Raw genomic sequence first — 26,339 nt, forward strand, 5'->3', positions numbered from 1 at the left:
CTTAAGAGTTGTGCCCCGAGGTCTAAACACACACTTCATGCCGGTCTGTTACCGATATGTATTTTCTGTAGTCACAGCATGTTTTAAACAGTGCAGTTTCAGTTGGGGACAGCATTCACTTAAACACTGGATTTAGATTTGAAAAATTGTCAATACCAACGAAAGAGGGAGAGCAGCTCCAGATTTGCACACTGAGGAGTGGAAAGAAAGAAATACACATTGGCACACAAGGCTGACACTTAAATGCATCTCCACTACATCACTTCCAGTGCAGAATAAAGCCAATGCAAAGCCACATGGCTCGACCAAGTGGTGCACATGAGGAGTGCTGTTAAGAGTGACCAGATCGAGTCCGGTGCTTGGGGAATATTTTAAAGGGGAGTAATCTGCAGTTAGAATATCCATGTGAGACGGTCACTTTTAGTGAGTTATTAGACTGTGCGCTCACTGGGAAGAACTTTTGTCAGCACTATCGGCATTGTGTCCTGCAAAACGCCCGGGGCCCAATGACTTTCCTTGCAAATTCATTAAAGCCTACATGCCTAGACCCCATAAACACATCGGGGTGAACCTGTCTGCAGTGAGGTGCTCTGTAATACTATCTGATTGGCGACACATGGAGACTGTAGTTTTTTCTAAGCTCAGTCAATGAACACTCCCCTCCATCGCCTGATTTCTCCTTTAAGTCTGGAGGTAAAAATTATTGCGAAAGCACTGGCGAATAGACTGATTTGCCTGATCCCTGGCCTGCTGCATCTGTACAAGGGGGGCTTTATGCCTCGCCATGCTACTCGACATACCATTCCACTATTATAGAACGTGCTGGCATTAGTTGACCAGTTGGAGAAACAGGAAGCAATTCTTTTAGCTGATATCGACAAAGAATTCAACTCCGTGAGCTGTGAATACTTGTTCATCCTCCTCCAGCACCTGCACTTTGGCCCCTGGTTTCTTTCTTATCTTAACCTGTTATACAATGATTTGATGACCATAGTGCGGGTGGCCAGTGCCACCCCTGCTGTTCGCTCCAGCCACAGAGCCTCTGGCCATGTGGGTGAGGATGGATGGATGGATGCTCAGGTGCAGGGCTTTGAGTGGGGACAGGGCTCTCCGATAGAAGAGCCTTATATGCTGCTGATGTCCTCTTTTCCCTTACTGCCCCAGACACCTCGGGCCTAGTATCCTGCAAATCAAGCTTATATTTGTGGTGGCAGTGATTGCCCCCTGGCAACCAGAGAGGTCCTAATCACTGAAGATCTTCTCTTCGCCAAATGGGATGCTGGGGGAGACTGAAGGAGTGGACGACGCTTTGGCATGTTCGTCTGTTTCCGTAGGTGGCTGCGCTGGAGGGCTTCCGGAAAAAGGGACCTAAAAGGAATCTCTTCTCTGGGTAATGTTATGGATGGAACAGTCGTTAAGTCTTTTCAAACCTTACAAGTAGAATATCAGTTACATTGCAGCCAGTTCCATCAAAACCTTCAGCTTTACCATGTGTTGACTCCTTATATTGCAGTTCTGCCTGGCCTCCCAGAATTTAATCCATTGGAGGGCAGACTTATTGTGGGAGAACTGGGAGATCGCAAAGTTGTGAAGCACTAATGGGTGCTTATTTCTAATCATCCTGACGCCTTTGGCACTCTCCAAGGAGCATGTGCGGCTGATGTGGGATCTTTGGAAAATGAGGATTGGACTGAGGCATTAGGAGCATCTCAAGGGGCGGCCATTGCCGTCAGGCTACAATTGATTTCGTTCAAATATCTCCATAGGGCATACTTTACACGTCACCGCACTTTGCAGATGGGGGTAATCGCTTCCCCGACTGGTCGAAGATGTAGCACTGGGGATGGGACATTTTTACATATGGTGTGGGGCTATCCTTCATTAGTCAATTTTTGTCGCAAAGTGACAACCTGTTTGGGCGGGGTCTGTCCGGAACTATCTTGATCGACTCGAAACATGTTCTTCGACATATCACCGACACACTGGGCAGTAAAAGATACACACTATTGCTGTCATTTCAAGGTCTGAATTTGGCAAAACATGATATTGTACGTGAGTGGAAGGCACCAGACCCTCCATCTCTGGTGGTGTGGAAGAAAGGGATGGACCACTGTATGGGCTTGGAGGTGCCGGTCTACAAGGCTCGAGGCAGCCCACAGGAGCACCCTAAAGTATGGCAGGAATGGGCAGATTATCGGGGCATCATATTAGAGCCTGTCCGCTCTCTGCATCAATTGATTTATGATGAAGTTCTAACATTTGTGTGATGAGAAACGGGTTGGAAAGATAAGGGAAAAGTGATTTAATACTTAGACATATGTTGTGTCTTATGGATGGAACGTTAATGGTTGGAGTGGCGGGAATGAACTTGCAGGTATTGGTTTTCTTATTTGTCCTTTCCTTTTTTGTTTATTTACTATATGTCAACCTCAGGGGCCATGCTCATCATTCAAAATATAAAATCAATAATATTTGTTTAAAAAAAGAAATGATTAATTTTATATTCACCACAACAAGCAGAAGAAATCTACAGTTTAATAATTTTAATATGATTTGTTCTGCCCAAGAAGAAGCTAGAAAAAAAGGGGACACTGCTTCTTTTATGGTTCCTAACTTAAATGTTTGCCTGTCTGTATACTTTACTGTATACTTTAACTGTGAAATATATGCTTCAGGCTATGCTAGAATTTCCCCAATGGAGTCAAAAGAAGGTAACTACTTACCACGACTTGAAGCAGACGATCATTCTGGTCAACTGGGATTTCTGTCATCATTTGTGTGAGAGTCTGCATCAATGTCTTCCCAAGTAGAATAATGGAGCCAAACATAGCAATTATTCCAAAAACCATGCCCAAAGTGAACCTGATATAAAACGAGAACAGTTAGTGACAAACTCTGTTTTGTAACCTAATACGCAGCAATGTACAATGCTTTTTGTATGCAATGTAACAGTAATCAACAAACTTAAAGATAAGGGACCTCTAAGGTCTTATTTATATTGAATTGATAAAGTGACTGGCACGGGATCAAAAGGAAAATTATGACTAGTGCTATACTCGCCAGCCGAAGCTTATTCAAAGGGCTAGTTGTGCCATAACCTAAATGTGAAGGTTGGTATTCTGCAGGAGTCCACAGAGATACTTAAGTAGTGATGGGTCAGACCCATCCCCCAAATACCTACAAACTGGCACATGTAAAAGTGTGCTACTGAAGCAATATGCTAATACAATTTTGTTTCATTTTTCTTTGACTTATTGTCTTGTTAATGGTGGGGTAAGGTTTTCTTTCTTTGCTTTGCTGGAAACCCAGGAAATAAAATAACAACAACAAAAAAAAAATGTGAAGATTTTATTCAATTTAAGATAGGCACATGGTGTAGAATCACTTTGGTGCAACAAAAAGCCTGATAGATACAAAGCAGCTCATATTCAAAGACTCTTGCACAAGACAATTGCTAGCAACTTTAGCCTTTAGCTACCGATACATATTTAGTGGAACTGTTGTGGGAAGCAACCTGTAGCTATCGAGCAGTTACTTAGCCACAGTAAGAGTTTAAATTACTAATAAATCCAGGGCTCCGAACAAGCAGTTTGTGTTCATGAGCAACATTATGTTGCTTAACATTGGTTTATCAGAATGAATAGGCTCCGCTGCATCCTTGCTTTGCCAAAGGCCCCTCCCTAAAGAATGTTTGTGACCAAGCACCCTTGTTTACAGTGAGACCGACATGAAATTAGTGGGTATATGTTAACAAGTCATCTCAGATATAACAGGAAGTCCCCTTATTGACCTACTAATGCCAACATAGAGAGGTTTTTTTAGAGTGGTACTCAGTTAATGTGAAGGGAGAAATAAGATGCCCTACTCTGCATAACACCCCTTGCTACTCCAGTCACAGGTAGCCTGGAAGGTGATAGGGGAAGGTGAGAGAGGCAATCATTTGACAAATTTACAGTCAGTGTCTTTCAAAGAAAGAGGAAGTCAGTCAATGAGAGAGAACGCAGCTGCTATCATACAGCCTTAGTCCGTATCTGTTTATTGCTTTGCGGAAATGCCAATACTGTTTAAAGTAAGAAAAGTACTTACTGTTAAACTTGCAAAAACCGTCAACTTAGTAAGACCCTATGATAGGTGTTGTAATCTGGTCCTGTTTACCTTTCCCTGTTCCCCCCTCCTCTCCCACGCCTTTTGGGCTTGCCCTGTTTAGAACGTTGGGGCAGAAGCTCCTCTTAGAATGTTGGGCATCTCACAGTGAGAGGCCGAAGGATCCGCATGATTAAATCTTCATCTCCTGACTTAACTTGTTGTGGAGTATTCATTACAACATTTAAATTGGCGACGAGTTGTCTTACCGTACTGGGGACGGTCTGGATCCTTAACCCAGTGCCTTTCCGCCTCTCGTGGGACCTTCCTGGCAGTGGAGTCTCCGACCTTGACGTCCATCTGTGTGAGACGGGGGTTGGTCGTTCATCTCCTCGCTACGCTGCGGACTCCGTGCCTTATGTCATCGGCTGTTTAGCCTTGGAGCTGTCCTCAGAGTTCGCTGCCTGCTGTCTGTAGTTGCTGGTTTCCTCTCACAAACTTTTACGATCCGCCATCATTTCTATGCCGGTGGGTCCCCGCTTTAGCGACACTCGCCCCACGAACTTGCTGCCTGCTTTAGCTGCCACGAAGACCCTGCTGGGTTCCCGTTTATGCCGCATGCTGGCCGCTGCATCGTTATTGTGCTGCTTCGTGAAGTGTGTACCAGAGGGGACGCTTGTGCTGCTCTTCGCGTGTGTTGACCTCCGGAGGCTTCGTATCCTGTCAGCGCTGAGGGGGCGTCGCTTCCTCTTCAGGGACTTCCTGATTCCTGGTGTTGTCGTTTTTTTGCTGACTGAACTGCAGAGAGGCTACTCCGTAGTCAGACACTCCTCACTGTGTCCCGTGCACTGCTCCCTCTGCTGGAAAATAGTATATCACACCCTAACTGTCTTCAAGAGCTTACTCAACCTGCTGTAAAACCTTCGCTGACAGATTCAGCTCACGCTAGTTCTGTGCTTTTATTCAAAACTTTCCCCTCTGGTTTGGTTCATTACGTAGGGGTGGAGTAACTGGTGGTCACGATTTATTGCTACTACTCTCCTGGTTGTTTCTATCTATAGCCTTGCCACTCGCTTCTTTCTATTCCTCTCCTCAGCTCACCTCTTCTCCTTTCTTCTGTCGTTTCCTTCCTTGGTTCTGCGTTTCCCTTCATCTTTTCTTCACCATGTCTGCATTTGCAATGTCCCAACCCCCTCCATTTCTGGATGAGAGTGGAGATCCTGTGATCCCATGGAAAAAATGGGTAAATCTGTTTGAATCTTACCTAATTGCAATTGGGGGTGACAGGTTTTCTGCGGTGCGGAAACAACATGTCCTACTGCATAATCTGGGGAAACATGGGAGAGATATTTTTGATGACCTGCCAGATTCAATTGTTGAAAATGCTAATGAGGGTGCTGGGGGCGAGGGGGAGGTCCAACTAGACGTGTATCAGTTAACTTTATTGAAACTAGAAGCTCAATTTGGTGATAAAATTAATATTGTATTGGAACGCCACAAATTCTTTTTGCGCATTCAAGGGAAAAATGAGAAAGTGATAAATTACATTGCTGTTCTGAGAGGTTTAGCCTCAACGTGTGAGTTTGGTATGTTAACTGAGTCGCTAATTAGAGATCAGCTTGTAAGATGTACCTGTAACAAGAAGATCCAAGAAAGACTTCTCGCAGAGGCCCCCGACTTAAAACGTGCTATTGACATTGCCAAGAGCATAGAGCATACAGCTTACTGTATGAATGAAATGAAAGAAGCCGTGGAAGTGAAACAAGTTGCGGAGAACAATATACACAAGATCTCCGGTAAAGAGTGCAAACACAAACCTTCACCTTCCGGTCCTGAAGTACATACCGCATCCGGGAATAAGCTGAAGTGTTACAGGTGCGGAAATCCCAATCATCTGGCCAACAGCGTAAGCTGTCCTGCAAGGGGTGTTTTATGCAGCAAGTGTAAGAAAAGAGGCCATTTTTCAAAGTTATGCTACAGCGCAAAAAACAGTGTCACCCACATGATAGGCAGTGAGCTGGACCAACAACTACCAAGCGAGGATATAGTTTTCCAGGTATCCAATTTTTCAGAACGTAACAGCACTTCTTACCCCAAGTGTGAGATATTGTTGGACAATGTTAAGTATGAGGTCTACGCTGACTCCTGTTCCCCATATACCCTCGTTAATGAAGCCACATTTCTGGCCAATTCGGGAACAAGAGTGTCAAGCCTCTTACCTCCAGACATCAAACCAGGGGGTTATAATCAGGATCCCATACCACTGGTTGGAATGAGACTCATGAACATCAACTTTAAGGACAGATCAGCCGTGGGAAAAGTCTACATCACAAGGAACGGTTCCAATCTGCTAGGGTGGAAGCACCAAAAGGACTTAGGAATCAAACTAGACCTCAACGCACCGGAACCTGTGTACCTGATCAACAGGGTCAGTGTGGGAATGGAAATCTGCAATCGTTTCCCAGAGGTGTTTACAGACAAACTCGGTCTCCTAAAAGGCTTTCTCCACAAAATCAAACTTAAAGCCAATGCCAGACCTATCATCCACAAACCTAGGTCTATTCCACTGTTGACAAGGGAACCGCTTAAGAAGGAGCTGGACAGATTGGAAGAGTGCAAGGTCATTGAGAGGATTGAGAGTTCTGAATGGTTGGCGCCCATTGTGGTAGCAGCCAAAAGTGGTAACAAAGGGATTCGTCTGTGTGTTGACCTCAGGGATCTGAACTCTAACATTTGGGTGGACCGACATCCCCTCCCCAACATCAATGAAATGCTATCTGCCATACATGGAGCCAAGGTCTTCACAGTCCTTGACCTATCCTCGGCGTACCACCAAGTCGCTCTCCACCCAGATTCTAAGCCCCTCACCTCTTTCATAACCCCGCTTGGAGCTTATCAGTTTTCCAGATTGCCGTTTGGCCTGGCATCTGCGGCAGCAGTGTTTCAACGCGTCATGCAACACATACTGCAAGGTCTGGGAAATGTTCTTTGTTTCCAGGACGACATCCTGATTCATGGTTCATCAGCTGAGGAACACAATAGAACTCTGGAAGCTGTGTTGACCAGACTGAGTAAGGCAGGTTTCACCACCCAGAAAGACAAATGTAAAATCGGGGTGGAATCAGTAGTCTATCTAGGCCACACCATCTCAAGCGAGGGACTCTAACCTAAATCCAGCCTGGTGGACTCCGTTAAACTAGCCCCTGCACCCACCAACAAGGATGAACTCAAATCATTCCTGGGGTTGGCGGAATACATGTCAAAGTTCGTCAAAAACTTTGCGGATCAGGTGAGTCCCCTCAGAGAGTTGCTGAAGAAGGGGTCAGAATTCGATTGGAAACAAGATCACCAATCAGCTTTCCAACTCATTAAGGAAGCCATCGTGGATGCACCGATCCTGAGTGCCTTCAATTCCAACGCAAAAACTACCCTCACCACAGACGCCAGCGCGAAGGGTTTGGGAGCTTCCCTGACGCAGAGGACTAACGGCCATGAAACAGTGATCGCCTTTGCCTCTAGAACTTTGAGAGATGCCGAGCTGAACTACTCGACAATAGAAAAGGAAGCTTTGGCTTGCTACTGGGCCATAAACCACTTCAAGTATTTCCTATGGGGCATCCCGTTTGTATTGAGGACGGACCACAAACCCTTACTGCCGTTATTCTCCACTAAACGGTTGGAAAATACCACTCCTCGAATATCTAAATGGGTGCTGAGTCTACAAGGGTTCAACTACACCATGGTATACGTCCCAGGAAGTGAGAATAGGGTAGCGGATTGTCTCTCCAGACTACCAATGACCAATGGGAATCAGATGCAAAATCCACCAGAGGAGACTATCCTTTTGGTAGAAATTCCAGCCATCAATCGAGAGGAGTGGGAGAAATCCACAAGAGATGACAGTGATTTCGCTACACTGAGGAATTTGATAAGCAAGGGTTGGCCTGTTAACAAGCAGGAGGTGCCGGAATCCATGCGCCATTTTTGGCCGGTGAAAGACGAATTGTCCATTGTTGAGAACCAAATATGCAGAGGAAGTAAGATCATTCCTCCGAAAAACATGTATGAAAGAGTAATACAGATAGCCCATGAAGGCCACCCAGGGAGGACCATGACGAAAAGCAAAATCAGGCAACACTATTGGTTCCCCGGGATGGATTCGCTAGTGGAGGATCAAGTAAAGAATTGCACGGCCTGTGGTTGCTGCGACAAAACCAATATTGTCCGCAAAGCACCGTTAATCCCCGTGGAGGTCCCCACCGTACCATGGCAAAAGTTGGGTCTGGACATAATTGGGCCCCTAAATCTACTGAACCAGTCCCATAGATTCATGTTTGTTCTTATTGATTACCACTCTCATTGGATTGTAACAAGAATGGTATCTTCCATCACTACTGCGTCGCTGTTGGACTTTTTAAGAGACGCCTTTTCTAAGGAGGGTATACCAGGTGTCATAATAACGGACAACGGAGTTCAATTCGCGTCAGAGGAAATGAAGCAATTCATGTCCACACTGTCCATTTCACACATCAAGGCGCCACTCTACTGTCCCAAAGCCAATGGATTGGTGGAAAGGGCGAACAGGATGATAAAGGACACCATCCAGCTTGATTTGAGCTCCCAGATTTCGGTGGAGGAAGCCATCAGGAAAATGCTGGGGTCATATCACACATCGCCTAATGCTGTCTCGGGAGTGTCGCCGTTTGTGTCTCTCAAGGGGAGGAACCCGGGATCCAAACTCACTCCCAACTGGCTAAATGGAGCAACTCCTGTGTGGGTGGACAGAGACGCTGTGGCGGAAGAAACTCACAAACCTCAACAAGAGTACAAGCACAGGTACGACAATCGTTGTGGAGTTTCAAAAAAAAGGTGGAGTGAGGGCCAGTGGGTGGTCGTTAAGAAGCCGTCCCTGTCTAAGTCCAAGATCACCTCATTTTCTAAACCGCTGAGGATAACTCGAGTCAACAACAATTCAGTGGTGCTGGAAGACGGTGGCACGTGGAGCATGGACAACATAGCTTGGTGTCCAAGCACTACAGGTTCCAAACCCACCTATGAGAAAGATCGTAGTCCTGAAACGCCTAGTGGTGGGGAACTCAAAGTGGCAACGGTACGTAAACCTCCGAGTTGGCAATCTGACTACAAAATGGGACCTTAATCTTCCCTAGGTCTAATTCTCTCCATTCTCTGGTGTTAGTCAGCCTTTAGGTATGGGGGGGGGATTGTTGTGGGATTGCAACTTGTATTTCTCTTCCTGACCTTTTGGAGGGAATGTTATTCCTGGTGCTCTAGCCTGCAATTTGTTGTACTTGTAAATACCTTCCATCTGCCCCCTTAGCTTTGGGGTACGTTCAACTGTACATTTTATTCATGTGTTTTTTTCTCTGCCCCGCAGGGAGATGTGTTGTAATCTGGTCCTGTTTACCTTTCCCCGTTCCCCCCTCCTCTCCCACGCCTTTTGGGCTTGCCCTGTTTAGAACGTTGGGGCAGAAGCTCCTCTTAGAATGTTGGGCATCTCACAGTGAGAGGCCGAAGGATCCGCATGATTAAATCTTCATCTCCTGACTTACCTTGTTGTGGAGTATTCATTACAACAATAGGGTCTTACTAAGATGACGGTTTTTACAAGTTTGACTCATGTATTCTTTATAATTATAAGACACTCAAAAGGTCAGTTAAAAAGAATACATTAATAGTTTTCTTTTATGGTGGGAACTAAGTTCTTTAGATTATAAAGGGAAATATGAATGAAGACTCATTTGACTTTTTGAATCATCTGAAGCCTTGAGACAACGACAGGAGTTGCAAAACACGAGTTGGCTGGCGTTTTGTGTTATATAATTAAGACAACTTAAATGCTACTACAGTTATTTTGTCTTTTTGTGTGTTATGTTAACAGTATAATATGGACATAAAATGAACAATTGTTAAATCAGTGAAACGTTTCTTTAGGATAAACCTGTATATTGATAATAAATCAATTTTCTGCAATTTAAAAACCTGCAGTCCAAAAAGATTTTTTCGACGTGTGTTGCCTCCTTTCAACTGTTTGTTTGGAAATTAATCTTTTTGTGGATTTGCCCTGGACCCTGTTGGTGGCTTCATGGAGATTGACTCCTAACCCCCAAGTGGTGCCCAAAAGGTTTTGGACCATTGAGTGGTGAAGATTGGACTCTCTCCCCAACAAGAACAGTAAAACTGGTGAGGGTGCTCTCTGAATGTCTGTGCACAAACCAATGGTCGGAATACTGATTTATTCAATGCCAATGTACGTTTATTTGTGTTGAAAGTTATCAATAAAAATATTTTCAAAAAAAGAACAGTAAAACTGGACACGTAACTTTTAAAAAAAAAGAACCAGAGGCTACCACCAGACTGCTGCTGAGCCACCAACATCGCATCGCCAGTCAGTTTTAACTTGCTGGTTTCTCCCAATGAGAGAAGTTGGACTTCCAAAAAAGGTTTCCAACTCCGCAGATAAAAATCTTCACCAGGAAGAGACTATCCAGACCCCCCAGAATATTGCGGCATAGATCTGCAAATTTTGCGGCACAAAAACTGAAATTTAGCGGCATTTTTGCAGCACTTTATTGTACTCGTAATCATTATTTTTCATCCTTAAATCAATGGAAACTGTTTCAGCAGAGTATTACATATATAGGCATGTTTAAAGTGTCTGCAACTCTACGGAAGTACAGCTTCAATCCTATCCTCGTGAGAGGGAGCCCTATTTCTCACTGGGATGTTTTAGTGCCCATGTACGCACCACTGATGGGGCACCGCTGCCTCCTGAACCCATGAGGCATGACACCTCTTCATCAGGTGCCATAGAGCGCAGGATGGTAATTGGTGGAGGTGCATTACCACGGCTATTGTAAGCAAGTCAATTATTGCTATAGGCAGATAAGTGGCATGGGGGCGGGTGTAAGACCTTTCAAAATACGGCCCACACCTCATTGTGACTTACAGATGCTGTGTGTGCAGTCTACACCCCAAAATTAAGTCTATTCCCACCACAACTCTTCTACGAGCAACCCCCCTCACCAGGCAGTGGAGTTAAACACAAACACAGAATCAAGATCTGAGGGGTTTATTACGGTGCATGCACTTATTGTCATTACATTTTAATACAGAACTCTCCGAGGAAAAACGGTGCTGGATATTTGCACAGTTTAAATATAGTTGACTTTCTATAACTCCTATAAACCCCGTCCCCTTCTCAAAAAGTTTTTATTTTTGCAACTTTAAGAAATGGAGCACTATGTTGTGCTTTGTGGTTGCCACATTAACTGGGCCGCTAGAGCCATAGCACACAGAGGCCCTCAAATGCTGGAGCTCACATTTCTGTGTTAAATAATGACACACTCATTAACTTAACTGCAGCTGCCCCAGCCCTCCACTGGTAGTTTGGCAGGCCAAGTTAGTAAAGAAAAACACTTTTTACAGTTAATGTACACACACCGAAACACGCACACACAATAATTTATATCAGCTTCTCCAGTGTCCTATCTCTCACCACAAACCTGTTGTATCGAGTTAATTGTAGTTATGTGCACTGTTCTCCTGGGACAATACCACAATCGCTAAATCCCTCTTCTTTCCAAATGACAACCCTCCGTCTCTCGACAAGTTACTGTGCCAGCCTCTTCCACGTTCTCTGGAGATTGTATTTCATTCTGTTTAACTCTCAGGGTGGAAGACAATTTTATTTGTATTGGCTTCTCCCTCATACCCCCTTCCCTTTCTTTCCATCACTGTTCCAGGCCCCACTGGGGGCCATATGTAGGTAAATATAATTTACCGATTCTTAAATACCGAACTTTACCGAATCGGTATTTATGAATCGGAAAGTTATATGTAGGTAATCATTCGGTAATAATTACCGATTCGGTAACATTCGGTATACAAGAATCGGAATTTACCGAATCGGTAAATTCCGAGGTGGTATTTACCGAATCGGTAAATTTCGAAGTGGCATTTACCGATTCGGTAAATACCGATACGGTATTTACCGAATCGGAAAAACGAAATCACATGACTGGATGAAACAGCCAATCCTGTGCAACCAAACCCCACCCAACCAGGAAGTGGCCACACCCAGGCAGGTGCACACAATCAACAGACTCTGGAGAGGCTGGGAGTGCAGAGGAGAGGCAGGGAGCCAGTGCCTGATTGTGCAGCTCAAAATCACAATGTCCAGCCAGGAGACACAGAGAGATGGAGGGGAAAGGAGGAGAAAGCAAAAATTTAGCCCCAAGGAACTCCAGGTACTAGTGGAGGAGGTGGTGAAGCAGCACCAGAAGCTGTTTGGGAGGCAGTCCCTGCAAGTGCCAGAGTCGGAGAAGCGGAATATATGGCTGGGAATCCAGGCGCAGGTCAATGCTGTTGGAGTGACCCCCAGGGACATTGAGGTACTTAAAAAGTGCTGGTACGACCTGAGGATCGTCATAAAGAGGAAGATGGGGGAACTGCAGAAGGAGGCCAGCCGGACAGGAGGTGGGAGTAACAGGGCACCTGCCCTTACCGAACTGGAGGAGCTGGTGCAGTCCATAATAGAGCACGAGAGTGTTGTGGGTCTTGGGGATGCCGACAGCTCTGCCAGAGCCGCCACCCAACAAGGTAAGACGAATGCACAGCAATGTAGCCCCCCCTACCCCTATCCCACATCCCCCATTGTGAAATGAGTATCCCACTCCAGTCCATGTGTTAGTGCAGACTTGCAATGCATTACGGGAGATGTAGTCAGGGAAACCCCAACCGTGAACTGAATAGCACAGAACAACAAGGCATGGTACACACATTAGCCAAAAGCAGGCAGAGGACAATGTGAGAGTGTTACAGAAATTTATTGTGATGCTTGCAATGCAGGCCTTCAGGTACACTGAGCTGATGTTGCATTTCTGTCCACAGATGTAACATCGCGCATGACTGCACATGCAACAGGAGAGAGGGCACACCGGCAAGACAGTACAGGGCTGGCCAGCACAAGTTCTGCCCAGATATCATTGCCACAGCCAGCATCACCACTACCAAAGCCAGCATCACCACTACCACAGCCAGCATCACCACTCATGCTTGAGTCACCGGCCACATCACAGCCTGCATTTGTGAGGTCGAGGAGGCGTGCAGCTGCCAGGTTGCGAGTGTTGGAGACCTCATCTGACGACAGCAGGGGCCCGGATCCAAACACCATGCCCCAGGATGGGAGCCATGCCACTGTGCCCTCCACCTCAGAGGGAGCACACACGGGTGCCAGACGGCGCCGCAGGTCGCGGGTGCAGAGTCCACCAGCACACGTTGACAGCCATGGGGTGTTCTCGGGGCTCGAGGGCAGTATGTTGAAAATCCAGCGCCTACAAACAAAGGCAGTGATGTCAGTTCAGCAGCAAATGCGGGGACTGAAAGCCACTTTTGTCAACATGGACAGGGGCATCAGCGCTATGGCGGTGGGGATGAGTGACATGGCAGCGGGCATGCGGGACATGTCCCAGTCCATCCAGCTGTTGTGCAGCAAGTATGATGCAGACAGAGCTGCACGGCGCCGGGACCGGCAGAGGAGAGACAGTCACACCAGGGCACTCAACTGGCTGGCAACTGCCACGTCACTACTCTGCAGGCGCTCTGTGGCTATGCAGGAGGGCCTGACACACTGCAGCAGCGACGTTTCTAGGGGGATGGTGCAGGTCACGAGTGCACTGGAAGTGCTATTGACAAGCCAGGCAGCCACAACTGGTGCTGGGGATGCTGCGGAAAGCATCGAAACTAGCAGCAGGAGCAGCATAACCCCCCCGGTCCCAGATACACGCAGGAGCAGCAGGCGGCATGGGGCTGTGAGAAAGTGGGTTTCTGTTGCAGTAACCCCCCCCCCCTTTTTGCCTAATAGCTGATGCACTTTTCCTTGCTGTGCCCTGGGCTCCTGCCAATCAGGTGCCCAGGGCCTGTGTTCCTTCCCTAAAATACAAACTCCCAATTGGCAAACCCTGGCCACATGTCTGCCCCTAGTAAATGGTACCCTAGGTACCCAGGGCCTTGTGACCAGGGAAGGCCTCTAAGGGCTGCTGCACTCATTGTGCCATCCTTAGAGGCCCTGTGCCCTTGCACACACACACACTGCCTTTGCAGGCTGAGTGTCTGGGTGCAGGACAAAACAAAGAGTCGACATGGCACACATCTCTGTGTGCCATGCCCATCACCTACACTGCCAAGGCATATGTCAGCCACCCCTCTGGCTGGGTGCCTTATTCCTATGGTGTGGGCACAGGAGCAGGAGCCCTGTGCCCCTACAGTACCCAGGTCCATTCCTGGGCACTGTAAGTACAGTGCTGCCATGTACGAGTACATGGTGCTGAGAGCTCGTCAAACACGAGCTCCACAGCACCATAATGGCAACACTGAAGACTGGGAAGTTTGGTATCAAACTACTCAGCACATTAAACCCACACTGATGCCAGTGTGGGATTTAATGTACTAAGCACCCCAGAGGGCATCTTAGAGATGCCCCCTTACAGCTAACCTACAATCCACGTCTGCTCTGAGGCTGCCCAGGCTGCCACACAGCAGACACGTTGCTGGACCTCTGGGTGGGAGAGCTCCTGCTCTCCCGGGCCTGCAACAATGCACATCCTGGGTGAGGTGAGAAATCTCCTCCCCCAGGACGAGCAAAGGGAAGCTTCAAAGGCATGCCGCCATTTGGAGTTTCCCCAGGCCACTGCAACCCCTCACTCTGGCGGGAAGCTTGGCCGGAAACCCCATACAAGGACAGGGGATGTGCCAGCCTGCCCACCCCACCCCTCAGGTGGGGGAGGCGAGGTGAAGCACATCTCCGGGCTCTCGCCATCTTGAAGATGGGAGGCCCTACCCTATCAGGATTAGGCTACTGCCCCCCTCCCACAGGAGAGAGGCAGGATAGGGGGTGTACCCACCCCAGGACAAGGACCCATTGGTCCCTGGCCTTCACCTACCTGTAACGCCCCTAAATCTAGTATTTAGGGGCACCCTGAACCTCCCTTCCTCAGATTCCAGATAGAAAACTACAAGAAGAGCAAGAAGAACAAGGACCTGCCGTGCAGCTGCTAAAAAGAGAAGACACCAACTGCTTTGGCCCCAGCCCTACCGGCCTGTCGACTCTCGAACCTGCACCAGCGCGGCATCTCTCGTGGCCAGCAACCTCACCAACCCCGGAGGACCTGGCTACCTTTTGGCTCTAAGCCCCTGGGACTCCCATGAGTAGAGGCTCTACTCAAGAAACCTATTTTTAACCCCTGGCAGCAGCCCGGAACCGCGGACCCAACCCACTCTGCACCAGCCAAGCCTGGCCAGTGCCGGAGTGGACAAAGACCCTGAGGACGACCCCACGGCGACTGTGACCCCGAGTCCGGCACCAAAGGACCCCCCTCAACATTCCGGAAGAAGCCTGCAGCCTCAGAACAGAGTGCCACCCCAACCGCGATCAACAAGAGGGTAAGATTTCCGACATCAAAAGGCACCCCTGCACCCGGCGCCCTGCGGCCCCCTGTGCCCAATCCCGGGGTACCCACCTAACCTACAACTACCCAACTTACCTCTCGAAGTGGTGGTGGCACCTGAAGCATCCTCGTCCCCGAGCTTGCAGCCTTCTTCCAAACCGGAACATTCCTATTGATTTCCATTGAGCGCCGCGTGGCTTGCCAGACAGCAGCCACCAACCAAGGCCCCCCTATCCCTCATAGGATAACATTGGGCCTAACTCTCTCTGCACCCGGCCGTCCTGAAACCGCTGAGGGTGAACCAACTGTACCTACCTGACACTGGGGGACCCCTGAGTCTATGCCCGGAATTTCAACTCTGCCAGTCGAGTACTTACCCTTAAACCGCTAACTTCATTTTCCTCGTAGGGTAACATTGACTGGCTTTTTATTCAAAAATCTTCTAAGTGTGAACTTTTCAAAACTGCAAATATTCACCAAAAATCAGCCAAGTGACAAAAACGAATTTACTCACCTGCTCCTAGGTGAGCTCCCAGTGCTGGATCTTGGTGGCCAGCCCTGACTCTGAAAAGTGTCCACAACTATACTTACCTCTAACTCATTTTTCTCCCATAGGAAACCATTGTCTGCTTTTCTGTGAAATTTCTTCTAAGTGTCTAGTTTTGCAAATTTGAAATATTCTTTTAAAATCGTACCATTTCTGCAAACGAAATTACTTACCTGTTTTTGATAAGGACCCCAGTCCTGGGTCTAGGTACCCAGTCCTGGATCACTAAAGTAACGATAAAGTACTCTACCTGCAATTTGAATTTCTTGCCATAGAGATCCATTGGATGTTTTCTTTGAAATATTTTCTAAGTGCTAACTTTTGAAATAGCTAAATATTATTTAAAAATCATTACAGTTATTAAGTCGACTTTCATCACTTGATTCTGAATACTGGCCCACAGCTGGATCTAGGAGCCAGACCTGGAATTCCAAAAGTAATCTGAAATACAATTTATTACAAATAACCTGAATTTACCATTGAGCTCAATGCACTGTTATGTTTAGGAAATAGGATTGTTTATTGCAACCAACTGTGACTGTTTACAAAAATTAATCGCTTAAGACAAAAGTATTTATATCCAACCCCTCATTCTGAGAAAGTATATTTTTATCCCCTTTGTGGTTCTAAAAATAAAACAAGCATATATTTTATATATATAAACCATTGGCCTGGAGTTCAGTTATTGAGTGTGTGAAACCATGTTCTGACTGAGTGTGTACAATAAATGCTTTACACTGTCCTCTGGTACTGCCTTACTGCTCGACCAAGCTACCACTTTTGAGAGTAAGGTCATACCTAACTTTGACCTCTATCAGCCTCTGGGGGACTGTGGACTCTGTACACCCTGTACCTATTAGGGAACAGTATATACAGAGCCACTTTCTCACAGGGGCTGCCACTAGTGAGGAGGCACAATCCGTGGCATCCCACACTGTAGCGCGTGGCCGCAAACAGTAATGCTGCACGGCATAGCCTAAGACAATTGGGTGACGTAACCCTGGACTTGCTAGCAGTCATTACGCAATGTTGCCTGAATGGCATTTTCTTGGTGTTGTGGCGTAGTGCCGCATTATTAAACTACGTCATGACATCCAACAACTGGCTGTGTCCCCTTACTTACTCAGAAATAGTTGCATGTGATCTCTGCCCGTCTCTCTCTCCTATCTGTTGCTGTTGGCACTCCAGCTGCGTTGGCCTCTGGCTGACCCGACTCATCCTCATTGTCCTCAAAATCTGTTAGTTCCACCTCTGTACCTCTCTTCGTGGCAAGGTTGTGCAGCATTGCACAAGTGGCAATGATCTTGTAACAGATGATGGGTGTGTACTGGCGTGCGCCTCCGCTCTTGTGTAGGCAGTGGAACCTGCTTTTCAATAGTCCAAACGTGCGCTCCACCACGTTGCGTGTAGATTTGTGTGCCACGTTATATCGTCTCTCACTCTGGGTTGATGGGTGTAGGTAGGGAGTGAGGATGAATGACCGCAAGGCATATGCACTGTCGCCTAGGTGAGTAAAAGGGAACCATCAGTCACATGCCTCAATACACTATGATTTGCAAGTATCATTGGGCGTCACTGTTTCTTACCTAGCAGGTATCCTTCTCCAAATTCTCCGGCAAGCAGTCGTGTGTAGATCCCACTGTTCTGGAAGATGTAGGAGTCGTGGGTGCTCCCAGGAAACTTCGCAACAATATCAGTGTTCCCTGCATCGCAGATTACCTGCACATTGATGGAGTGGGTGGACTTTCCGTTCCTGTAGATGTGCTCAGTGGCAGCTGGTGGGCAGATTGGGATGTGTGTGCCATCAATACAGCCAATGACATGGGGGAACTGTGCCATGTGATAAAAGTCAGTTTTAGTTTTCTGCAGTTCAGCCTGTGTGTTTGGGAAGCTGATGTGGTGGTGCATTCTCTGCATCATGGCATCCAGGAACTTCCTGAAGAAACGGGACAGGCAACTCTGGGATACACCGCCCACCGCAGCTATCACCCCCTGGTAACTGCCAGATGCGAGTAGATGTAGGCTGCAGAGCACCTGCACATGTGGTGGTATGGCATGCGCCCTTCTTGTTGGCTGGTCCAGGAGTGGGTGCAGGTCCCTTATCAGGTCCATGATGGTTTGTGGGTGTAGCCTGTACCTTTCATGTATCTCTGCGTCAGTCTGTTGAAAGAGTGTGATGCGCTGTCTGTAGATGCGTTCCTCCCGTCTCCAAATCCTCAGACCTGCTGCCTGTAGACGTAGGCGCCTTGCAATGAAATACAGAGCGGCTATGTTGTCCACGCTGTTGCATTTTGGGATTGCTTATATGCACTGTTGATGCTTACCACCTGCTTTCAATCTGTGTTAATTACCGACTCTTAATTACCGAATTTCATGGATTTCTTAATTACCGAATTTACCTACATGTCTTTTTCCGTTTTACCACTTCATATTTACCACTTCATATTTACCACATCATATTTACCGAATCGGAAAATATGTATTCGGTAAATATGAATCGGTATTTACTGCTTCATATTTACCGAAAATTGGTTTTTGGCCTCCTACATCTCACTTGACTAAATAACGGTCGGTAACGGGATATTTACCGAATTTCGGCCGTTACCGACCGGTATTTAGCTACCTACATATGGCCCACTATGAGGCACCTCAGGGTTTCCTACAATACACCACATGGATTGATAATTGACTAATAAAACCGTTTGGTCGTGACGTGCTTTCATCTTTCCTTAGACTGTTTGGGTTTATTTTCGAGAGTCTTCCCCATGTTAAAAACACTGCTGCCACTTATCTGCTTCTTGTTCTGTCTGCACTCGGGGGCCCTTGCTGAGCATAGGTTTCTGACGCGATTTAGAATTAGAAGTAATTGAAGAATTATTGACTCCCAGAGCTAGACTTGCTGCGTTTTCTATTATACAGAGAATCTCAACTAGTTGTGAAAAATACGTCTGGATGGGAACATCGCCTGACTCGCTCCGGTAATGAGTTTCTACAAAGAAAGAGCCGAGCAGACGTGTACAATAATAATCAGTGAAAACACTCCACCACCCCCCCCCCCCCGCATGGTAACATCACTATTTCCACAGGTGTGTCTATACGTGTGACATAGCGCTGCAAATGAACACTTCCTGTAGGCATCAGCGCTCCGTTCTGTGGTGACAGAGATACATGTCATTCCTGGGGTATCATCTCCACCTCCTGACCCTATCCCATGCCAGACTTCTGTGGAGGCTGTTTAGCGCTACCTAGGTAATGGTAATCCCTTTATAGCTCCTCACCAGATCGAGCGAGCAGTAAGGCAGTGTAGGTCCAGCGCATGCCTGGCAGTGCCCTTCAACAACCCCTGATCAGGAGGCACAAACACTGAACCTTGATCCATCATGCCCAGGGTGAGCCAGGGGTCACCCACTGCACCTGTGTGCATGTGAGGTCCACGTGCAAGCAATGCCTGTACCACCGCGACCAATGCGTGGGTTAAATGCTTCAGAGAATTAAACGTCTTGCCTGTAAGACAATAAATCCACACACAGACTGTGCTTAAGAGTAATAATGTCTCCAGACAGATGTGCGAAAGGACAACGTGGAAGAATGGTACATGCAGACACAGTGCGGCAGAAGAAAGAAGCTATTTTACGGCTGTACGGCGGCACGTAGTGACGTGTGCAGCCAATAAGAAGCCTTCATTTTTAGGTCTCGGCTCGAAGGCTGCGCTTGCGCAGTCTAGGTCTGAGATTTAATGTTTTGGAGAAGAGGGGTTTGAACCCGCCCCTCTTCTCTCCTCTTCTCCATTGGCTGGCCTCTTGAATGCTGGCCAGCCATTGGAGAAGAGGATTGTCTCTCCGAACAGGCCCCGTCCTTTTCGGATTCGGGGGCGTGTTTTTTGCAACTTTTCTTATTATCTCCTCCAGCCAATGGCAAGAGGAGAGAAAAGAAAAACACGCCCCCGAATTCGAAACCGCCGCTGCCTTTCTCCGAGGCATTTCTGCTTCGCCTCGGAGAAAGGCAGTGGTGTGCTTGTTTTATTTGAGAGGGAGTGTACTGGCAGTTCTCAAGTGCGACGTAATTCTTTTAATTGGAGAGTACCGGCTCTTGTCAGAAACAAGCAGGTGCTCTGGTACAGAGTACCTGCACTTCTATGTTTCCACTGCAAGCACTACACCCCTTATTATTGCAATCCGGTAGTCCGGGGTTACTTTCATTTTAAACACGCATAACTAGAGGTACCAGGATGCAAAGCGCTGACAGCTGAAAAGCCAGAACCGGCTATATATCTCGCACCTGCAGGAGACCAAATAAAAAACCAATACCCATTAATGGCAGTCTCTAGGGGCTAAAAACACCCCAGGGCTGAAAAAACACGAAACTGTGCTTCACCAATACTACAAATCTGAAATAGTAAACCCGTGGTATATACAATTTACAGTGTGAGAAGAACACGGGTCTCTTGTTGGTTGAATGCACTAGAAACGCCCTTTAATTAATTGACGGAGGTGTTTTAAAACGCGAGTCTTCGAGGCCGCGGGCCTTAGCACACCTGCGGGTCCTGAGTGCCGGCTCCTGCGCGCCGTTTCCTCTCGTCGTGAGGTCTGACTGCTCGCCCCGGCACCATGGCTGTCTTCGGGGCCTGCCTATGCGGGCGAGGCGGCCTGCGTGGGTCCCTGTGCCTCCCGCGAAAGGTGTTTCTGGATCAACCTGTCCAGGTAGGAGAGCCCCGTCTGTTCAGCTACGAGGGGGGAGGGGAGGGGGAGATAAGATAGTGCTGCTGCAAGAACATGATGTTTAAAGGGGCCTGCACTCACAGGTACTGAGTATCGGCACTTATTTTTCTTCTGAGTACCAGAACTTCTCCAGGCCTGAGGAGAGTGCCCGTACTCACCCGGGTCTGTCAGGTTTTGGGCACAACGGTCACATGAGCGTGCACCCGCGGCCAGCGAGCAGGGACTGCTTCAAATGCGGCGTGGCGTCACCCTCGACCCTGCAGGGTGGCAGACACAAATGGAATTACCTGTAAAGCATTAGTCATTGTATATTTTCCCTGATAGAGCCAGCTTTGCTTTTGCTCTGAGGACCCTAAATAATTCTTAACCCATTTTTAAAAATAAGTTTTCTTTAATTTATTTTTAGCGTGGGTGATGTATTGGAGTCTGTTGCAGACATATGGCACCAAAGTGTTTGTTTTTCAACCCCATGTGACAGCCATAAAACCAGTTTCTTTTAGACCAAAACAGGACCTCACATATCAGAAATCGCAGGAGGTCTCACAGATTATAAACAATAATGTTAGTGAACTGCTGCTGAATTATAATCCTGAAAGCACACGTCACTATTCATGAATATTAGATGTAAATACATTTTGAATTTCGACGTGTGCCTGTGCACTGTGAGTAACCTGGCCAAGGACGGCATGAAAGTGCTGAAATTGTAGCATACGTTTCAAAACTGTTACAAACGAGGCCTCCCAAAATACGAGTGGCTGAGGGCCCCCGAAAATGTAAAATGCCCCTGGGTGCAAGCGAACGTCTCGAGGCCCGCTCGCCACTGCTAAAGGAAAGCCAGGGTCCGTACTCACTGGTTCCTGCAGCCGCTGCTCCCCAGCCATGGCATGGTCCAGAGACAGGCCCCTCAGCTTAATAGCGACTGGAGAGCTTCAACATGGCGGAGTGCATGGGGCCTCGCTGCCGGCAGACGCGGACGGGCTCTTGAGAGGACAAGATGCTTCGCCGGCTTCGGGAGTGATGAGCAGCACCTTCCCATGGCCATATATATGCTCGTGCCCTGGCACTGATGGAGTGCAGATTAAGCTGCAGTCAGTCATTTGAGACATCTGATGCCTCATGCGAGATTAAACTCCAGGAAAGCATGTTATGTTTCACTGTGAAACAGTTTCCTATACAATTTTCTCGTTCTCGGCGTCATGCACAATAAAGAGAAAGGACATCCTTTTAATTGTCTTTAAATGTCAGTCAGGCGGTGTTTCTTACGCTCTTTCTGGGGAAGAAAGCCTTAGGAGCCAAATACGATTTTTTATGTTTAAAGGTCGTTTTTAGTTTGGTACACTATAAACAAGGAATCACCTGGGGAACAGTGTCGCTTAAAAGTAACTAGACTAATCAAGTAAGAGAGGAATGCACAGGCCAGTACTGGTCACAAGGGCATTTTCTTGCTAGAGCCCTCTGCAGCAGTGTGGGCGGCCTCCCCTCCGAAACAACATATTGGGTCGCACTGAGGTTGCTGCATGACGAAAGGTCCGTCAGACCGCGCATCACATGGCCACAGAACTGGAGCTATCGGCATAAAACATCCCAGAGGAACAAGCATTTATAATGCAATGGTCTCGGCATTGTTAAAGTTAGAGCTATTGGCATTGCTCATGACATTATTTTTGTTTATGTTTTTAAAACATCTCTCTCTCTCTCACAAAAATAAGACTTATTTTTGTGACAGAGAGAGAGAAGTTTTAAAAACAAAAACAATGTCATGAGCAATGCCAATAGCTCTAACTTTAACAATGCCGAGACCATTGCATTGTAAATGCTTGTTTTCCTTTGTTCTGGTTGACCTTTTTTAGCGGCCAAAATAGTAAATATAGCGGCCATCGCGCCAGTCAGCCGATTTCGCATTTTTTATGTGAATCGCGAAATGCTGGATGGTCTGACTATCATTATCAGGCCGGCAAGGGACCTTCGCTGGGTGCAAATTTCACATTTCTCCCACTAGGAGGTTTCTCGATAAAAGTCAACTGCTTCACAGGGACTTCATCCAACGCCTATCCAGCCTTGGGGAACCCATCTTGACCAGATCCTGCTCCCTTAACCCGCTGAGGATTTTCGACTAGAAAAAAAAAAAGTTTCTAAATCAGAAGGTATAATTTTTCACAGACCAAACCTGGTCCCTGTATCCGACCCGCGCTCCACTGCGGTCAGCCTTAACCAGTTGGGACAATGGGCGGATCGTAATCCCCAGAATGGAGGCGGTGCCTGCTCAGGCACCGCCATGGGGATTACACTGCACGTTTACCACAGCCTTTCTATAGCGGTCCAACTGCCATAGAAAGACTGTCGTAAAAGCATCTGCTATAGGGCCTGGGTGGCACCTGTGGTGCCTCCCCAAACATCCATGCATTGTGTGGCAGGCACCAGATGGTGCCTGAAACATGATGCATGGATGTTTCAAAAGTGCATATTTCCTATTGCTGCTAGTGCTGCAGCCCGCAGCACAAGCCGCAGTAGAAAAGATACCCTTTCCGACCGCAGTGAAGGAGGTTGCATCCTAATTATGGAAGCCAGGCCGCTGACTCCTTGTAGGGCGGTCCCATTTACAAAAGGATGCCGGTCAGACGCTCGGCCAATATTAATCGTAATGGGGCCCTAAGTGAATAAAACTAAATTGAATACTTGAATATTAATAATGGTTATTTCTCTGTTGTACAATGGCTGAATACATAGGCTAGGTCATCAGGGGGTAATGGGTGGGGAGTACAACATAAGATGTTAAAGAAATTTGCTGAACAAAGTGCCAAAATGTTTTCTCTTTCGCCTGAAAATACATATAGGAGATGCGTCTCTGCATTCTGGAATTTACAAGCTTCAAAACAGAGGTTTTTTCATTTGAATAATATTGCTCCTACACGAGGAACTTTTATAAATTTTAGAATGGAAAAAAACACATTCATACCATATATAAAGGAATCTGGGTTTCCACCGTCCCCATTTGTACAACAAGCGGTTAAGAATTGTAGTTTGCCACCGGACATGAAAAGGTGAGATGCTCAATCCATGGGACACCAACCAGTCTTCATAAGTTATCTTCAACGAGGTGGAGGACTACAAAAATCAGAACAGAATAAAACAGGAAGATGCAATAAATACAATAGCTGGTGCTTCCAGAAACAGGCACAGATCATGATCTTATCCTTAAGAAAAGAGCAGGCCGAAACAAAGCTTTAGTATACAATGTAACATGCAAGTTAAATATACCCACACGGTGATAGAAAATGTAACTTTTCTTGCATTATTTAATGATTTTATCTGTGTGCTACATTTACTCTGATTTTGCCATTGTAGGTGCCACAGGTGTTTTAGAGTACTCCCCTGCCTAACTGACCACTTGCATCTATGTGAGCAACAGCCACCAAAAGTAAACATCAAGCGATAACGGTTTATTTAGGAGGACCCAAGTGCTCGCTTAGTAGTGCCTACACAAATATCAATCTTACTAATTCGCTCAACTTATTCAGAGGGCTACCTCACTTGCAGCCAACATGGTCTCGAGTCTTCAACTACATCATGTTCCTGAAACGAGTGAAGCAGCAGCACCGTGAAAATGGCAATATTTACTATGATAGTTGCTGGTGCCCGCTCACGTCACAGCAATTCTTTGAACAATCATAACACTATATAACTGTAGATTTCGCAATGGCTGATGACTGTTTAACTATATTAATTTTTACTCCAAATTCATGGTAGTTAGAAACAGAAAAAAAAGCACACAAAACCTGCATATCGGAATATTTATTTACAAATGAGTAAATGCTTCTGTAGAATGGCATAAAAACACCAGAGAAGCATACAAGCAGATTTAAAAAATGCTAAAGACAATTTATCATATATAAGAAGCAGCAATCTAAAACATGTTGTTTAGATAGCGGATAAAAGCATGATTGTCAACATCTCAAAATGTAATTATATGAATTGAAAGCACAATTGACATGGGAGAAGAATACACATGGCTCTGCTCTGACAAGAGGAACATCTTTTTTAGGTCTCGCCTGAGCTATCGCGTAAGCGATGCTCTGTGAGACTTATTGAGAGGGCTCCAAAAAGTGCTACCAGGCCAGCCTAGCGACACAGTGCATGTGCGCGTGTGCGCGCGCTTGACACGCTTACTTTCACTTTGGCGGCCGCGATCACTTTCGCGGCCGCACGGCCGCGTGTTTCAATTAGCGCCCCTGTCACTGTGTCCTGCACTCTCTCCTACCACTTTTCCTCATGCTTTTCACTCCCCATGGCTGTTACTCTTTGTTGTTTCATATATACCGCTATTCCCTTCCCTGCAGTTTCTACTCTTTCATGCTTCTCCCGTTGCCGTACTCTTTTTCACTCCCCTCCCGTCTCTGCTTCTATCGTTACTTCCCTGGTGACCCGTCTTATCTACTCTCCTCCTTTTCAATTTCCAGCCACTTTGTCACATCGGGCTGCATGCTACATCATCTGGACGTCATGTGGCCGGGTGGCTCACTACACCCGTCTTTTCTCCCACCTCTTCACCCCGCCTGTCTGTTCTCCTTGCACTCCGCTCTTCCATCTCGGCTTCCAGCCTGCTCTACCCTCCCCGATGACGGCTCCTCCTGTTCGCTCCATCCTGTCTGCGCTCATCTCCCTGCTGCCATTATTCCTCCATTCTCTTGGCACCTCTCCTCTTCCTCCGCCTGCTTCCCGCTCTTCCTCCCTCTATTTCACTTCCTCGCGGGCTCCCCCCTTTCAGCTGGCACTGTCTCTGGGAGCCCTTTGGTACAATTTGCTGTCTCCTCTGGAGAGATATGCTGTTTGTACTTCCACAGAGGGACAGCTTGTTGGAAGCTGCAGGGAGCTCTCAACATGGGAGGGAGGTGCGATTGCCTGCTTTCTTCTTTTTGGCTTCTTAATTTTACCTAGAATCTCCCGTTCCCTTGCCTCGGGGTTAGAACTTGAAAGGCACAGATGTAGAAAGGAAGCCGTGCAATTTTTGCACATTGTCAAATATATTCTCTCTTGTTTTCTGGAAGAAAATAAAAGTCTGTAGACTTTCCAACATTAATTCTCAAATGAAATGTAGGCTAAAAGGCTCACAAGCAATTTAATGATGTAGAACTGAAGCTAGAGACGTGTACCATGCCATGTGTGTTAGTATCACCTCAGTACTGACCTGTGGCACTGTGCAGGGGTGTCTAAATTAAGCATCCCCTTTAGGGTTCTTTCATCAGTTAATATAAATGTCTTCTAAAATACCTTCTTCTGCTCTTAATGAAACCTAAGCCCATCTCCTTATGCCAGTGCAACTATTGGGACCAATACAAACTTCAATCGTCCTTCCCAACCCTCTCACTCATACGCCACAAAGATTCCAGTAGTAGCATTTTGGACATAGCACACCCTAGTCTGGTATTATTGCAATATTCATATAGTAATATAAGTGATGGATCATGCTATGATACAGAAATACTGCTGCAGTTGCATCATAGATGAATTTAGGTAACAATTCACACT

At 46.8% G+C, this 26,339-nt stretch overlaps 1 protein-coding gene across 1 annotated transcript in view; it reads right to left on the reverse strand.

The window, feature by feature from the left end:
• MBTPS2 (membrane bound transcription factor peptidase, site 2) overlaps positions 1-26,339 on the reverse strand; it is a 358,518-nt gene that overhangs the window by 310,331 nt on the left and 21,848 nt on the right. Inside the window, exons 2-3 of the mRNA XM_085622476.1 lie at positions 23,770-23,918; positions 2,724-2,862 (exon numbers count right to left, since the gene is read on the reverse strand). Of these exons, the coding sequence (XP_085478602.1) occupies positions 2,724-2,862; positions 23,770-23,918 (288 nt within the window). The remainder of the gene's footprint in view (positions 1-2,723; positions 2,863-23,769; positions 23,919-26,339) is intronic.

The sequence above is a fragment of the Triturus cristatus genome, chromosome 8 (assembly GCF_964204655.1).
Source record: "Triturus cristatus chromosome 8, aTriCri1.1, whole genome shotgun sequence".
Lineage (NCBI taxonomy): Eukaryota > Metazoa > Chordata > Amphibia > Caudata > Salamandridae > Triturus > Triturus cristatus.